Source organism: Seriola aureovittata, chromosome 1, assembly GCF_021018895.1.
Source record: "Seriola aureovittata isolate HTS-2021-v1 ecotype China chromosome 1, ASM2101889v1, whole genome shotgun sequence".
NCBI lineage: Eukaryota > Metazoa > Chordata > Actinopteri > Carangiformes > Carangidae > Seriola > Seriola aureovittata.
Genome location: NC_079364.1, coordinates 25,990,537 through 26,007,364, shown reverse-complemented (window position 1 = coordinate 26,007,364; position 16,828 = coordinate 25,990,537). Strand labels below are relative to the sequence as shown.

The 16,828-nt window shown below is 38.5% G+C and overlaps 1 protein-coding gene across 1 annotated transcript in view; it reads left to right on the top strand.

The window, feature by feature from the left end:
* Positions 1 to 16,828, top strand: part of LOC130169158 (carbohydrate sulfotransferase 8-like) — a 166,538-nt gene that overhangs the window by 38,984 nt on the left and 110,726 nt on the right. Inside the window, exon 2 of the mRNA XM_056375676.1 lies at positions 1,764 to 1,957. Within this exon, the coding sequence (XP_056231651.1) occupies positions 1,798 to 1,957 (160 nt within the window). The 5' untranslated portion in view covers positions 1,764 to 1,797. The remainder of the gene's footprint in view (positions 1 to 1,763; positions 1,958 to 16,828) is intronic.

The window sequence follows — 16,828 nt, the reverse complement described above, 5'->3', positions numbered from 1 at the left end:
AGCAGAAAAAAAAATTCCTATTCCTATTCCTCCTCTGGGTGGAGCACTGTTATAACTGTGATGCATCAGCAAATCCTGTTGAACTGAAAGTTTCAGGTCTGATCATGTTCATCTCTGTCATTTATCATTGGTATAAACAAGTTGGCATTAAAACAGGAATCACTGTCTATACAGGCATAACGCCACAAAACGTCACATTTGTTATTTGACACTCAATCACAGCTTATTTATAACCTCTGGCTTTAGCACAGGGTGCGCTGTGCAAGTGGAGTTCTTGACATGACTGAAACTGAGCCGAATATATTTTCCGAGATGACAACACATGGTACTCACCGAAGTTCATTTGCATATTAATTTGAAGACAGATGCTACTTGGTCTTCCTGCTGTATGAACAGAGCTGAGAGTTGGTGTGCACTCATGCCAGTCCAGCTGGAATAGTGTTTACTATACTGTATCCTTACAAACACAACACAGATTTCTTTATTTGGAGGAATTAGCTGTTAGCCCAGCTTGTTTTCATGTTGAATCTCTGAACAGCTTTAATTTGTCAGACTTCATGGGTTTTTCTTTCTAATGAAAATATACTGAGGTGTTGGGTTTCAGTAAATAACATACAGTGGCATATTTAGTCCTCCTGCGAGTCTGTAGCCTAGAGTGAACTGCTGTGCTGCTGATGCACACACTGAGACCAGACCTAATACTGATACAAACACTATAGTCATGTTCAATATGACAGGATTCTGTCTTGTGTTCATTTCAGGCAATATTTTTTTTCTGCATATCAAGAACTACTACTATGATCCGAGGTCATTTTCATTATATGTATATCCAGCATCCATTTATCAGAATCAGTTCAGAGCAGCAAGTACTAAGATCATTTACTTGAGTAACAGTAGAAATTTTAATGTTGTAAATGTTTTATTTCAAGTATTGATATCCATTAGAAGACACCATTGTGGTTTTACGTCCCAAAAACTATCTCAGTGTAGTTTTACATCTCGTCTTTCAGGCTTCTCTCTGGAGCTCTAGCAACAGCAGGATGCTGAGCCAATCAGAAGAGAGAGACATGGCTGAGAGCCGTGACTGCTTTGTTGTGACATAACAAATTTACAGAAGTCTTGATGGCTTGTTTTAAGGCTCAGTTTCTGAATACAGGCTGTGTGCATTTCTCTGTGGACTGAGCGCTTTAATATTTTCACTGTATTAATATAGAACCTGGACCTGCTTTATGATTAAAAGAAAAAGACATGGAAGTCTCATATTTTACAATATGGGACCTTTAAAATGTCAAAAAAAGTAACAATTCTGAAAAATTGACCTTGTGAATTTTTTACTATGATAGATTATTAAGTGAATTATAATACTAATGGATTAATCTGTTAGTAGAATTTTATTGTACTTGTTTGAGGTGTAGTATCATATTTTAGAAGGTGATCATGTGTTTTGTATGTGAAATCTTAATCTGGAATATACCTAATTTAAATGATCAAAGAAACATAGTGAAGTAAAACTACAAGTAAAAAGTACCATAAAAAGAAGTTACTCAAGTATTTGTACTTAACTACAGTATTTCAGTAAATATTATATTTATATATTTGTTATATTTCACCATTGCCATTCACTATTGCCATTTACTACAGTACAAATTCTGCCTTGCAGTATTGACGCAGAGAATTGAAATGCCTGTTTTGCTCACTCTACTTTTGTCCATGTCTTGCCCCCCCTCTTCCTCCCATTTCCCGCTCTCTTTGATTTTTTCCAGAACTTATTGCATTAGCATCTGACTGTGCCACATCATGCTGTGGATGAAGTGGAAGATGGTGGTGGACTCCCTGCGTGGACGGAGAAGGAGGCTGCCCTGTTCCCTCTGGTTCCTCCTGCTGTTCGCTGCTGGAGGTCTGGTTCTCTTCATCCACCAGCAGGATCTGTCAGAGATGGTCCAGCAACAAGGCCCAGGTTAGTCTCTACTTGCCCTAAAATGAAATATTGTAAAGTTCACCTTACAATGATACTTGTACCGATGCTTTCCCAAATGGCACAGATATTTTGTTCCAATATTTTAACTTTTTAACTCAGGCCCATTTTTTTGTGTCCCTGAACATGGAAAAGTCCTTAAAAAGCTCTGAGACTAAAAACTTCATTTTTTTCTTTATTGATCTAACACATTTCAGCAGAAAATGCAAAAACACACGATAAACACTTGATAATTGTACAACTACAACAAAATCTTCATCTTCTACAGCTGCAGCACAGCCCTCCAGCGAGGAGCAAGTGTTTTCCCTCTCAGCAAAGGCAAAAAAGAGTCAGGACAGGGTAAATTAATGTCACAGAGCAGACACAACACATGTGGTGAATGCCCTACACCCAGACAGCCCAGAACAATGTCCATGAGTAAGGCTCGATAGTTAATAGTTAATCACCATTATTTTTATATTTATATAATTAACAGCTATGCTTCTTAAATTTTAAGTTTTACCTTTTGTTACACAAAACAGTTAACATTTGTTTTATTACATTGCTGATGTCTAATACAAACAGTCATTTTTAACTAATAGATGTCTTCACTCCTCAACAAACAAGCTACCTAAAAAGATTTGAGGGATTTGAAAGGATTTGGATTCAATAAGCGGATTCGAAATTGGTTTCAGATACGATAAAATGCTGAACCACAACCCTTCCCTCAGCCTTGGCTGCTCTGTTGCAAGTCTCTATCATCGCAGCTAAACAGATAGATCAATAGATACATACATACATACACACATACAAACAGAGCTGGTTAATCCACTTCTCCACACTGGGTTCAGAGTCACTGCTGCAGAGGCTGATTGGCAGACTGTAGCTGTGATTCTGACTCCAGTCATGGGACAATACACCTTTGGCCGCTGCTCTTGCTGACTGTGGCTGTAGCCATGGTTCTGCTTTGATTGTTGTGATCATGGTTGTGACACACACACTACGTGCAGGGTTTGTGAGTGTGTGCAGGGAGATGACATGGTTGTGCTGACTGAGTGTTGTATTGAAGCTGGTGTACGCCTGAACTCCTGTGGTGTACTGGTAACACATCTGTTATATCTGAAAGAAGCAGCACATATTCAAATCCCATGTGGCTTAACAATGCTTTCTTGGCTAATATTGATAATAAAGTAACCACAATACAGCTACTGTACTGCCACATGCATAGCACCAGAGATTCAACCACATATGGAACCATAGCCATATCCACAATAACCATATCCACAGCCACATCTTTAACCACCACAGCCAGGTAGAGCAGCTACAGCCCACATCATCTCTCCTTTCTAAAGTAGCCTATCTGCAAAGTGTTTCCTTATGTCTATTATAACAAAAAAACTAAATATTATGAAAACCCCCACAAAACTTAAGGAGGTACTAAAGCCTAAATGTTTTTTTGCGATGCACACATAATCACAACACAAAATTTTGTTGGCTTATGAAGTTGATGCAAATAAATTCATATTGTGTGTAAAAAACAGCTAACAGTGACAGTGTGTGGAGGTCGGTTTCAACCGGTGGCCCTTCCGACTGTGTTAGCAGTCACTGCGCCAAGCAAAAGAAGCGGAACTGGCAAATTGTAACATCGGTTTGTGTCTCTCACGCATAGCTGCTGATGTTAGCATTAGCAAGGCAGATATTCTCCTACAGTGGCATTTAACACAACATTTGATCTTGTGAACCGTGATAAACAGCAGGGCTACGGTGATGCACTGACACTCCTCCACAGACACACACAATGGAAAGCCTCTTGTAGTAGAGCTGCTTGCTCAGCTACAGCACAGGTATCCGCAGTGACTCTCTCATAGGGACATAAATATGCTTCTATAGTAACTGTCAAAGCTCTGTCAGACTCCTTGTCTTAACAGTGGTGAAAAGTAAAGTGCGACAGTAGCTTTTCATGGCTGGTTAGCTCCAGCTCCTCGGTCCATGTCCATATATAAACTGAACGGTCGTCACTCCTTCTCCACCGTGACCCCTGACAGTCTCTTACAGTCATTGCTCCCTCACTCCTCACTCCCTCTTGTTGACTCTGATCTGAGATTATGCCTTTACCTTATAGTTGCAAAATGTACAGTATATATACATTTAGCTAAATAATCCATAGTCATAAGAAAACACACAATCACACAGAAACAATTAAACTAATGTATGCACACAAAAACAGAAGAAAAAACATTTCTGTAGACACACACATGCATTCATACACACACACACACACACACACACACACACACACACACACACACACACACAGACAGACATAAACACGGTTGAGCCAGTGAATGGATGGCAATGAATAGCAATGCACATGTTAGCACACCTAGGCCTTCTGTAGGTACATACAGTATAAGCACATGCATAACTTACTGAAAATATACAAGCAGACAGATAATGCATATGCATGCATAAAAGCAGTCATACAACACAAGAAATTACAGCACACATAGATGCACAAATGCACATGCTGGATGCACACACACACACACACACACACACACACACACATACACACACATGCATGCATGAAAGTGATAGCAGTACATTGCATTGAATCTTCTGTAAGTAATACACTGACTATGTATAATTACCTCACACAACCCCACCTCACATAACCCAAACTGTCACTTTAACAACCAAAGAAAAAGTGAAAAAGATGCATATGTGTGTGTGTGTATGTGTGTGTGTGTTTAGATATTCTTTAGTGTGTGCTGAATCCATGTTTAATCAGAGAACATTTGTTCCACGAATGCTGCCCTTTCATGTCAGCTCAGTGGCCTCGTGGTCAGAGTTTCCACCGTGATAGAGAGAGGTTGCGTACATTCAATTTCCAAATGAGTCAAACCTTTGTCCTCATAAAGCGACCCGATGTCCTCTGCTTGGCTCTCAGCATTAAGGAGATTGGGGTTTAAGCAGCCGTGATGGACGAGTGTCCTAAGCATGTAAAACTAAGCTGCTTCGTGTCTCAGAAACAAGAGATCAGCTGCTTGTTTATGCGGCTCTTTGGCTTGTTCTACATTTCCACCTACACGAGAACAGCATTAGCTGCATGTTGCTGCTGTTGTTGGACCAGCCCCTGACAATGACTTCCAGTATTTTTGTTTTGTAGCCATCATTTGTGATATTCACCTCATTTTGATTTCAGAAATTACACTTTTTTTCATGTAGTCTGTTTGGATAATACTCTTTAACAACCATAATGAAGTTCACAGGAAATTTTATTGTATGAACGTTTTTACCTGTGATAAATCAGTGAGCGAGGAAACGAGGGCCTTGTGATGGGCTTGTGATGATCAAAGAACAAGCTGATGAACTGGTCCAGCTGGCTCTCTAGAGATAAAACCCTCATCAGCACAGTCAGAGAAGCTGCAATCCGCTGAGTATCGCCACTACAGTGTGTCAACAGCACTGTGAATCATTATGAATATCAGAGCAGTGTCACACTCCACAGCAATAAGAGCCACTTAGCCAGAGTGGAATCCCTCCAACCCTCTAATATTCCCCTGATTGTCAGATGCTTTCAGGCGCAGTGTCAGGTGAGAAAAAGGCCATTCACGGTGATGCAGCCACGTAGAACAGACAGCAGCACACACACACAAGGCAGACACACACATTACGTACAGTTATACACCATCACAACCACTATTTAATATTCATGACAAATATCCGACCAAGACCCGTAAGAAGTTGTAAGTAGCTGGTTCATGCATTCGAGGATAACACCAACTTGGTCTTTTCATATTTACAATTTTCGTGTGTAACGAGAAGCAGATGCAGCTGAAGATCAGATATGAAAGCATGAGCTGCTATACTAGTGGACTACATCTGCGGGGGGGGGGCAATAAAAGCACAGATCATCGTCAGCAGTGCCAAGGGAGACTTTAAATAATAACCTGAAATCTCCACCGAGCTTGCGACGTTCTTTCTTTTTGTGCTTTATTTACACTGATAAAATGGAAGTAAAAGGACGATGAATCTGTTTGCCTAAACTTTGGCCACCCCTGTTGACCCTGGGAGGGAAAGTAAAGATGGAGGAAATGTGCTGGACATTTCCGCCGAAGTCTGTGACTTTTCTCTGGCCCCTGTTGTGTCCATCAACACACATTTTCATAGTTTTGGTTATAATTTCAGTTATGATAATGTGGTGCTCAACAAAGGGTTTGCTGAGATCTGGAAACACAGTGACATCACAGCAGCAGAGTCCAGTCAAACAAGCAAACAGGTTAATTTTATCTTCTATCTTAACCATCTCAACTTGATCTAATTTTACTGAATTTTATTTCCAGGAAAAAAATTAAAGTGAGTCCCTCATTGCACAGCAGAGCTTTGTGCATACACGGCTTTGGTAGGAGGACAAACTTACACTATGATGTTTTCAACAGACTGGGAAGTAATTTTACTGCTCACCTGCTTTTGGCTAATTTGGGCGTTGTATGCAATCTGCATAATAGTTTGCCTGCTGGTGTTTCTTACGCCCTTTGACATGTTTTTAGCTGTGTAATCTGATATAAATCATATTCATTTTAATTAAATGGAATCTGGAGCCGAGTGATTCCCCAGTTGTGGCTTTAGAGGTAATTGGTAAGCGCTGCAGTATCAGATATGTTACACTTACTGTTGTTTGTAGTAAACTGTGAATAAGGTACAGGCATGTGGCATTTTATCTGGATTTTGTATCAAGCACTCCAATTGTTGCAAGATCTGTGCTGTATTCAGACCGACTGATGAGTGATTGAGTGTATAATTAATGGTTTGTCACTGACACTTCATTTTAACACTCTCAGCTTGCATTTATACGCAGTATTTAACTTTCCAGAGATGATTTATTGCCCACTAATGTCATTGTAAACACTTTATAAGGACAATTTTAACTGTTAGTGTCTGTAACTCCTCCTATGATGCATTCATAACTGGTAGATAAACAGTTATTGAAAGTTTGATAGCACAGTATAACATAGTTGTGATCATAATTTCATGTAGTTTTAAATACATTTATGTTACTCGGCCAATATGTACATATATTAAAATAGTTATTCATACATTTATATAAAAAAACTACAAGCCACATATAAACAATTGTTGATTTCCGTTAATTCTTGATTATGCACTTTGAAATTGTACAAAGCAATTATAAGAATATTTTATTTAAATTTTCATATTTGTGAACCCTAATGAAGCATTTGTGAATTATATAATAACATTTTAAATAATTTCCAACACTATGAAGTGAGCATATAAGCATCTCATTTGAGGGATCTTCTCATTTAATGTTGCACATTTGGACACCAATGAAAAAGATGATGTATGTTTTTCAGAAGAACCCCAGTTTGTGTGGGATTTCTATTTGAAAATTTTAGTTACTGCATGATGTAAATAGGTCTTCATCTTTTGAGGCCATCCACATTTTCCACTCCCACACGCTGCTTTCAGTGTGTGTTAAGCAAAACTTCTGTGTCAACTTTAAGAGTTATAAGATGGCTGATAGAATAAAAAACTAGAGGAGGCACTGAAAAAGCCTTGATGCCTTTCTGTTTCCTCCGGTTAATGATATCTCTTTGTGGCAGCTACATTGTTGTTTTTCTAATGTAGGTATTTAGTATTTGTTTAGACACACTGAATACACTTGCGTCAGGAAATTTTTCTCATAAAAATAGAGCTGTAGAAGACGTCAGAAGATCGACAGAAAGACGCAGCGTGGATTGTATAAACTACAATATACAATCACACACTCCCTCGAGCTTTGACTTCCAGGCAGTGTTTCACTCCCAGCCAATTCCAACTGTTCTAATCTCACAAAGTTTTACTGTAAGTGAACCAGTTCACACCTCTTACTGAACATCAAACCAACTGAATCATGCAGCGTGTTGGGAGCTTGACATAGAAACTGCCTGACTGGTTGAACCCAGGACTGAATATATTCCAGAGAAACCCTGTGGCAACATTTATCTTAACTGCCATAGCAATCTGCACAAACTGCCTACTGACTATCAGAGGGATCTTTCATCAGGCTCTCACACTGATCTACGCGTATGTTGGGGTAATTATTCTAATGCTGCATGTTTCTGTGAATTGCATGGCACTGCAAATTGAAAAACTGATTTTATTATTCAAGTACTGTATATAAAATGAGACAATTATATTTTTACAAACTTGCATTAACTCATTAAGAATAAAGCAAGCTGAGATGTTATTTAATCAGCAGAGAGGATGTGGATGTTTGGATTATAACATTGCATTTCATTTGGATTCAGTTTTAATGTCTAGCAACTTCTTCAGGTGCTGATAATCCAGGTCTCTCCTGGAAATGAACATAAAGAGGTTTTAATGGGGAATTTCTCAGATCACTGCAACTTTTTTTCTGATACTTACAGTAATTAATGAGGCATCTTATGCAGTTTCATCTTGAAATACTTAGTGAAGGAGATGATTGGCCTGATAAACATATCTGGTACATACATAGATTTAACTCACATATCACAATTTTTTTTGCCTTATTTTAATAAAAATATTTATTGAATTTTCGTCAGTCCTCCTCTGAGTATATGAAGTGTTTCATATGGTTTAAAATGGAAATACATTTTGCTTAAAGAGGATTATATAACACACTGTCTAATTAATTCATTTTTCCAGTTAAGCCTTAAATTCATTCTGCTCCTTAAAGTATTTGTTTTTATCAAATAATTTTGTTTGTATAAAGGTCATAATCCTTTTTTAGCTCAGTGTTTTCTTTGAGATTGTGAATTTGTTGATTTCCTTCTTGGCTTCATTTTATGTCACATAAGGACTAAAGTCTTTTTTTTTTTATGTTTGCTTACTGTTCCAGAAACAAAATATTACACAAATTGAAATCTTGACCAAGATAGATGAAAGATAGATGAAAACTCAGGGGATCACCAAAGTTACTATACTTCATTCTGCAGGGACATGAATTCCTCTGCCTTATTTAATGGAAATCCAGCCAAGAATTGAAATATCCCACTCAAAACCAAAACTTTCAACCTTGAGAGGCTTTGCAGAAAAAAATCTTAATATGACAAAGTTGTTAGGATTCAAAGGATCATTAGGAGCCGGAGTTACCTGTATCAGACTCATTTATTTGTCAAGATTTAGAATTTATGAAACTTAATTTAGAACTTGTGAAATAGTAAATGTATATGTAAAATACATTTAAATCATTATTTATAGTTTTAAAGGAATAATATTGTAGTTAAAAAGTATATTAACAGTAGGCCTATAGATATACTTTTGAATAATGTAGTAATAGTACGTTGTTTTGTAGTGTTGAATGTCATATTTGTCCTTCAGGCCAGCCAAGCTAAACATTTCATTTAAACTTGTACTTGCGCAAAGCAGTCACCGACACGGTTCAATCATTGCTGTGACAGTGGCACTTACAGCCAGGCAAAGCCCTCTAACAACTGTAGTAATTATCAGTCAGTCAGGAGCAAAGAAGAAAGACAGGTGAAATTATTTTTTAAATGATGATGTCGTCCGGTCATTAGTGGCTTCAGATCAGAAAACGCTTGTTCTGGAGAGCATGGGCCAACTACATGGTTTGTCATTTAATCTCCTACCAACAATCTTTTCCTAAACTTAACCAACAGTTTTTTCAGACCACATTCACCTCTTTTAGTTGCTTAGTAACCAAACCTCGACCATAACATTGGTAGATTAGAAAAGAAAGAGGAAAATAAACCCAATTAGTCATTTCTGACAGTTATCTTTTGGATCTGATCACATTTGTGCGTCATATTGGAAGGCAATGACAAACAACCTGTTTTATCGTTGGAGGACTTGATGTTCACAAAGAAACAGTCAGACAGTTCTCCAATTGCTTGAAATCAGCATTCAATTTCCATTGATGTTTGTTCATTTGTATTTTGCTGTGCTTTTAGGAAATAACCGTTAACTGGGAAATTCTGCTTCATTGTTGTGGTGTGACAGTGAGCTCAGACCATAGTGCTACTAATAATGCTATTTACCTAAAACCCATGACACTTTATCATTAGTCTTCAATATATTAATTTATGTCATAATGAGATAAGTTGATGAGAATACGGTTTTGTCTTGTCACTGCAGAGTTTTGAGGAAGTGAAACATCAGAGAAAGCGCTGCTTTTATTAATGGCAGCTGAGTCAACAGGAGGTGGTTGGGATGGATGGCGGACGTACAATGAGCACAAATGTCACACCAGAGACCAGGACTCATGTAGTTAGGGTTGGGCAATAAAAGCATTAAGATTAGGGAAAGATTCTGGTTTTAGTTTTAATACAGAAAAATTTCACAGTGACTTCAAAACCACGATGCAGTCTCGCCACATACAGTATATGTCAGCAGAGAACAGGCTGTGGTCTGCTTGAATTATGTGTCAACTTTTCAAGGCAGCAGAGAACATTTGAAGTCTATCAGAGCACCCTGTATGTTGGTTATGATGCAGGGTTGTCCAAATATGTGTGAGAAGCAATGGCAGCGGAGAAGAGCTACCCACCACAGAGACCCCTAAAAACTGCCTCCCACAAAACAAACTGGTATACATGATTTTCTCTACCATAAACTCGCCAGCTTCCCACACCTCTGGATAATTGGGACAAATGTGGAGGACCTAATGGATCTGCATAAGTCTTCATTCTACTGGTCAGTAAATATTATATTGGTTTTGATAAAGAGAGACTGAACAAGCTCCTCAAAATGGAGCAACGTGAGCACAATGACATTTTCCAAAGGGCCTTTCGTGACTCATTCTCCAACCTCACCTTGGCACAGATACACTTCTGAGAATGGCTGGAAAGCAACTGTCCGCATGTTCTGTTCTTCCTAAGTGGTGATGGTGATGTCTTTGCCAACACAGACAATAGGGTCAAATCTCTCCAAAGCCTTAAGGACAATGATGGAAGCAAGCACCTCTGATTGGCCATCTGATCCAATATATGGGGTCCATCAACACAGAGCAAGTATTTTTATTCCAGTATAGGTGCATGAGTCAGATTCATACCCCCAGGATTGTGGTGGTGAGGGCTTCTGGTTGTCTGGCTACACAGCTTTGGTCATATACAAGATGTCTCAGTCTATTACTATTCATCCCATTGATGATGTTTACATTAGAATGTACCTGGTCAAGGCAGAACTAAATCCTGATTCTCATATAGATGCCAAGATGGCAGGACTGCTCTTTCCCTCTATAGCAAAGTACATGAGTATGACCCTGGTACACAGATTCCCTCCAGCTCACATTGATCCAGTGTGGCAGAGAATATATGACTCTGATCTGATATGTGGTACCTAGAAGTACAGTAACTTACAGGTGGCAGCAGAGCTTGTCGGTGCTAATATTAGGAACACTTGCAGAATTTAATGCAATCCAGGACAACAACAACAGATCTGCCATAAATTGTACCTCTGTATATCTTAAGCTTAGAGACTTTAAATCATCTTATATTTATTATTGAGTTTGTAGTTTGTAGTGGTGCTGCATTATAATAAAAAGTACTGAATGAATGCGAAATATCAGGGACATTCCATAATGCTTTAGATTACTTTAATTATTAAGCACATATTGGGTATCAATAAAATACTGGGTCTCCATGGCCTATAAACATAACAAAACAAGGCTTTAGGTAATAAGGGGTAATAGCAGTGTGTAAATTACTAAGTACCTATTTAACAATTACAGGGTATAGCAATATTGTTACTGGATAACAACACAGGAAATTCAGGGTAACAGTGCCAATATGGCAATGGAATTAGTTCAGGTATCATATATTTCAAAGTGATGATATACAAAAAAATCTGTCTTGGAACTTACATTGTAAACATTATTTATCAATACTCATCAATAATTATCAATATGGTATACAGTACATTATTGTTGTGTGGGAACAATACGTTAAGCTAGTCTTGGAGAGAGCTGTGTACCTTTACAACTGTAGCTGTAGCTATTAAGTAGTTATGTGTCTATGTATTATGTTCGTGCATGTGTTTTTAAAATGATGCTGAAGTACTGGGGAACAATGTGACATCCATCTATTGATTAAAACTGATGCTAGAGAAGAACCTAAACCAGTGTTGTTGTTGATGTCCTGTCATATCATTCTATCATAAAGAATTAAGGATCTGAATACTGAGCATTAAGCTTTATTGCGGTTTACTGAACAACATGCGGTGTGAACAGTAGTGTGGCAAGCATGAGAGATTCAAGCTAAAGTAATGGCCTTCAGTACCACCACAACAAATCACTGAAAGTGTGGGAAAAAGCTCTCTTACTCTAGTGTTAGTCCTGGGTATGTAGGCTGTAAAATAAAACCATCCCTTTTTTTTTTCAAGGTAATCGCAAAGTAATCGTTGGGTAAGCAGCCTATTATATGCAGAATTATTCATTATGGTATAATTACACAGTACACCACAATATGCTATTAACCAGAAAACAAAATATGTCCATGTGTTAAATGTTAAAGCAGATGTCTAAGTGTACACAGTATGTGGAATATAGAGAATTTATGTGTTGTCAGAAAAAATTGAATAAATGCTGAAAATGAAGGAAATAGCAGCATTTCTGTGATTATTTCTCTGTCTTTTGATTACCAGCCATTTTTCAAGCATACAGTGTATGTCTTAGGATAAGTTTTGCAGCCTAAGCACATCCTTTTATCTAGCCTGCTATTTCACTATTTGAGTATTAGTAAGAATTCTAGTTTACTAAATCATGCATGAGAGACTGTTTGCTGTACACAGAACACAGTGGCTACACAGTCTTCCCAGCCCCTTTGCTAAAGCACAATGAGCAAGCAGTATCTGTGCCTTAAGCTATGGTGCTTCACCCCAGCAGAAGCTCATATCTAATAGAGCCGAGTTATAATACATTGGGTGTCAGCTTTTATCTGCCTCCCCCTCCCTCTCCACCTCTTTATTTGGCTAGCAGTGCGCTTGAGAGCTTTGTATCCCAGGGTTTAGATATCCTGCACAATGGTAGCTGAGAAAACTGCAGTTTAACTGGCAACAGTCTCCCCCTGATCTCTCCCAAGTAATTGTTTAAGGACAATTGGCGAAACGGCAATCGGTTTCTCAGGGAGAGGAGACACCTGAAGAGCGAGCAGCTCAGATAAATTGTCTGCACAAATTTACACCTGCAGGCATTTTTCAGATGAGTATGGGAGTGAGGACCAACTGCTCTGGTGAGTGGAAGGTCTGTGTGTGTGTGTCCCCATCACATACCCCAAAACACAGTAATCCATAAATGGAGGAGAAGAGGCAAAGTAGTTGCCCCATTTCAGTGTGTTGGTGAACAAGTGCCCTGATAACACGCAATTTGTTCAGTGCTTTTAACAGAAGCATTTGGCACTGCTGGCCTCAGCTGGCTTTGGCGAGGGGGTCTACACAACACACAAACCATACTTTCTATTTATCTTAATCTTTTATTTTATTTCAAATTATTGTAACACGATATGTATATAGTGTAGTATACATTGAAAAGTAAAACCTGAGCACTTTGGACAGGGATCTTGGATTATGTTGAGCCTCACTCACCTCTGAGATAAGCAACCTGCGGGTCACAAACACAACCTGACAGCAGTAGCTTGTCAAAACATGTTGGTTTAAATGGAAAAAAACTGTTCTGATGTTTTGATGGCTCTCAGTTGATATTTTTAAATAAAATATGCCACTTGTAATTAAAGAAATTAGTTTTGCATGCTTTTTTCACTCCACTATGCTGCTACACCCATCAGCATCCAGCTGCAGCGTGCAGGTGTCAACAGCTCAGAGTGTCGAGCAGCTGTAAATTACACTGGCGAAAGCTACAGCGGCCTATTCAGCACTTAAGTGCCATAACACCTACCTAATGTAATTAGAAATAAGGATGTGAAAATAGACTTGTGTTCTCTAATTGCAGATCCCAGCAACAACTGGTAGAAGATTCCAGACACGTGATTGTGTTATATCATATTCTCATATTATAGTTTTTTTTTTTTAAAGTTATTTGTTGTCAAGCTAAGTGACAGGAGCCGTGCTTTGCGATGTAATGGTGAGGTCTGGGCACAGCTGATGACACACAGCGAAAATCATGTGGAGATCAAAATAGAGCTAAATATAGAGGTGATATTGGACTGTTATCTGTTGGAGTGTAGATAGTAATGATGTGCCTTACCACTGATTTCCTTTCCGATCCGATACCAAATAATACCAAGGCTGGTATCGCCGATACAATATGATACGATACAATACGATACGATATGATACGATATGATACGATATGATATGATTCAATACGATACGATATGATACGATACGATACGATTCGATACGATACGATACGATACGATACGATACGAGGCGATACTTTGTATAAAAGCTTAATATTTTCAGAAGGGAAATAATAAGTAGGCTGTAACCATTCCAAATAAGACATCATACTACTCTTTCTTATACTTTAAAAAATAAAATAATTAAAATACATTCAGTGCACCATTTAGCACTTTCAATAGATCAAAAGAAGATGTCCTACAGACCAAGAAACTTTAAAGTTGAATGTTAATTGACAATTCAGCATCTGAATCAGGCTCACTTGAAAATGCTTACCTCAACCTTTTTACAAAACATTCCAGATTCACATTTTTTGTCAATGAAGTTCCACACACGACTTTGTTTGCGCTCAGCCATCTTCAGTGTCAACACTGTTCAGTGGCTCATGACAGGCGGAAGGAAAAGTAGTTCCTATCAACCAGGTATTATTTAGACCCCATCGTGGTGATAGCATTGTAACTTTTCTACTGTGTCCCTGTTGATGATAAAAGACACATTTACCCTGAAATTACTGAGTTAAGGTATCGATCTTTTAGTGTGAGAATCAATCCTAGAACCGAAACGTTTGGAGCCGGAAGTATCGATATTTCAGTATCAATCTGCAGGCAACTGTTTGCTAGGTCATCATCCCTATTTAAGGGGTCCTTATATGTCAGTGTTGTTTACACCTTGTTTCTGCTGCCTCTAGGTGGGCAAAAAAATGTATCTTTGAAGGTTTGATGAAACTTAAAGTGTCTTGGCTTTGTTTATTTTCACAGTTAACTAGTTGGCAAAGGTGGGTGTTGAAAAAAACATCTAGCAAAGAACATATCATCAATACCCTTGATTTATTTTCGTACTTGGTGTGGCTGACAGGTACTGTAACTGTAGAGGGAGGCGTTGGCATAGTTAAAGGCCAAGGTCTGAAAATGTCAGTCTCCATTGACTTTGTATGAATGAAGTGAAAAAAAACCTATCATCAACACCTCTTCCCTTTGAAAGCCATAATACATTTAATCCTATGATATAGCCCAGTCAAGTCTACTACTGCTGCTGTTACTAAGAAGTAGTCATGCATGGCATGCTTCCCCTCCATTTATGCTACTGTATATAGTAAGATGGCAGGTGCAGAGGAAATAAACCTCTGAAGTAATGTGCCTTCAAGCAGTTTTAATAAACAGTATAAGCTGACACGCAGATAAAACATGCACATGCAGGCATTGGGAGATACTGGGGAAAGCACAGAGGAGGTGGAGGTAAAGTGATCAAGATAAACAACAGCTTTAGGTGCACAGAAGCTTGTTGTTTTGACTGTAATTCTGTCAAGTTTATTGTGAAATACTATGTTTTTGTACATGCAGGCCATTTAGTTTAGAATAAATAGAATAAAATTAATCATGTGGCTATTGGCCCCATCCAAGTCCTCATCCCTCTATCTCTCTCCACATGGGTCCTGCCAGGAAATGGGCATATTGTTTCATGCTCAAAGGTAAAATTTGATCTCTCTGTCAGAGGTCCAGTAATCCCTTAAGCCTTGTCTGTTTGCAAAGTCCAATTTAGCTGTCTCTTAATGTAATTAAATTGTGCTGATGACCCTCAGAGCACAGTGGAACTGCACCATATTTGAATACAAATCCTCCACTGGATGTTTGTGGGGAAAACTGGATGTTACTTTATCCTGACTTTCCTTTTTTTTCATTTGTGTGTGTAAAGCTCCTTCAACAAAGCCTGTTTGTGTTGTGTTGGCACTATCCCTTCCATTCTTCTCAGAGTAGGAAGATCATTGGAAAGCAATACTTGGCAAAGCCTACTCCATCACAGTGATTTTATACAACCTTAAGTACAATATGCCCCCAGAAAACAAGGGGTACTCTGTCTCTTCAGCATAAGTACATCAACATACCTTGACTGGAATGTTAAAGCAGTGCAAGCTAAGCTTTGCCATCCTGCTCGGTGTTGGGATCACATGGCATTTGGCATGAGACATGCGTATTCCAGTAACTATTACAGCAACTGCTGTTCCACATTCAGTGCCGCCTTCCCCTGTTCACCTCAGGGAGCAGAGGAAACCTTGCCGGGGGCCCCTGGGATACCCTGAAAAGTAGAAAAAAAGAAAAACAGACTATTTTCATGCATGGGTATCAGGTGGCTGCATCACGTCTCTCCAGCCTCCTCTAGACCTGGGCCATGTCAATTGGATTTAAAATGGAGCCGCTCAGAGGCAGTGCAAGGTCATGTGGTTTTCCATTAACATTAATGCCCGGGGTTATGCCATGGGAGCCTTGCAACATAATCTGTTTTCCCTGCCATCTGATCCTTCTGTGTGCACTTTTATACATTTATAGATAGCTTTAAAAAATTCTTGTTGTTTGAACAAGAAATCTGATTTTACATAAACTGTAAAATGAAAGTTGAAGAAAAACACTTACGTTTTTTTTGCAAAAAAACAAAAAAGAATAAATAAATAGAAAAGAATGGAACTATTGTTTTTCACTTTTCAGACACGAATTACGTTAAGGCAGATCCGAGGCTTAGGAGTTA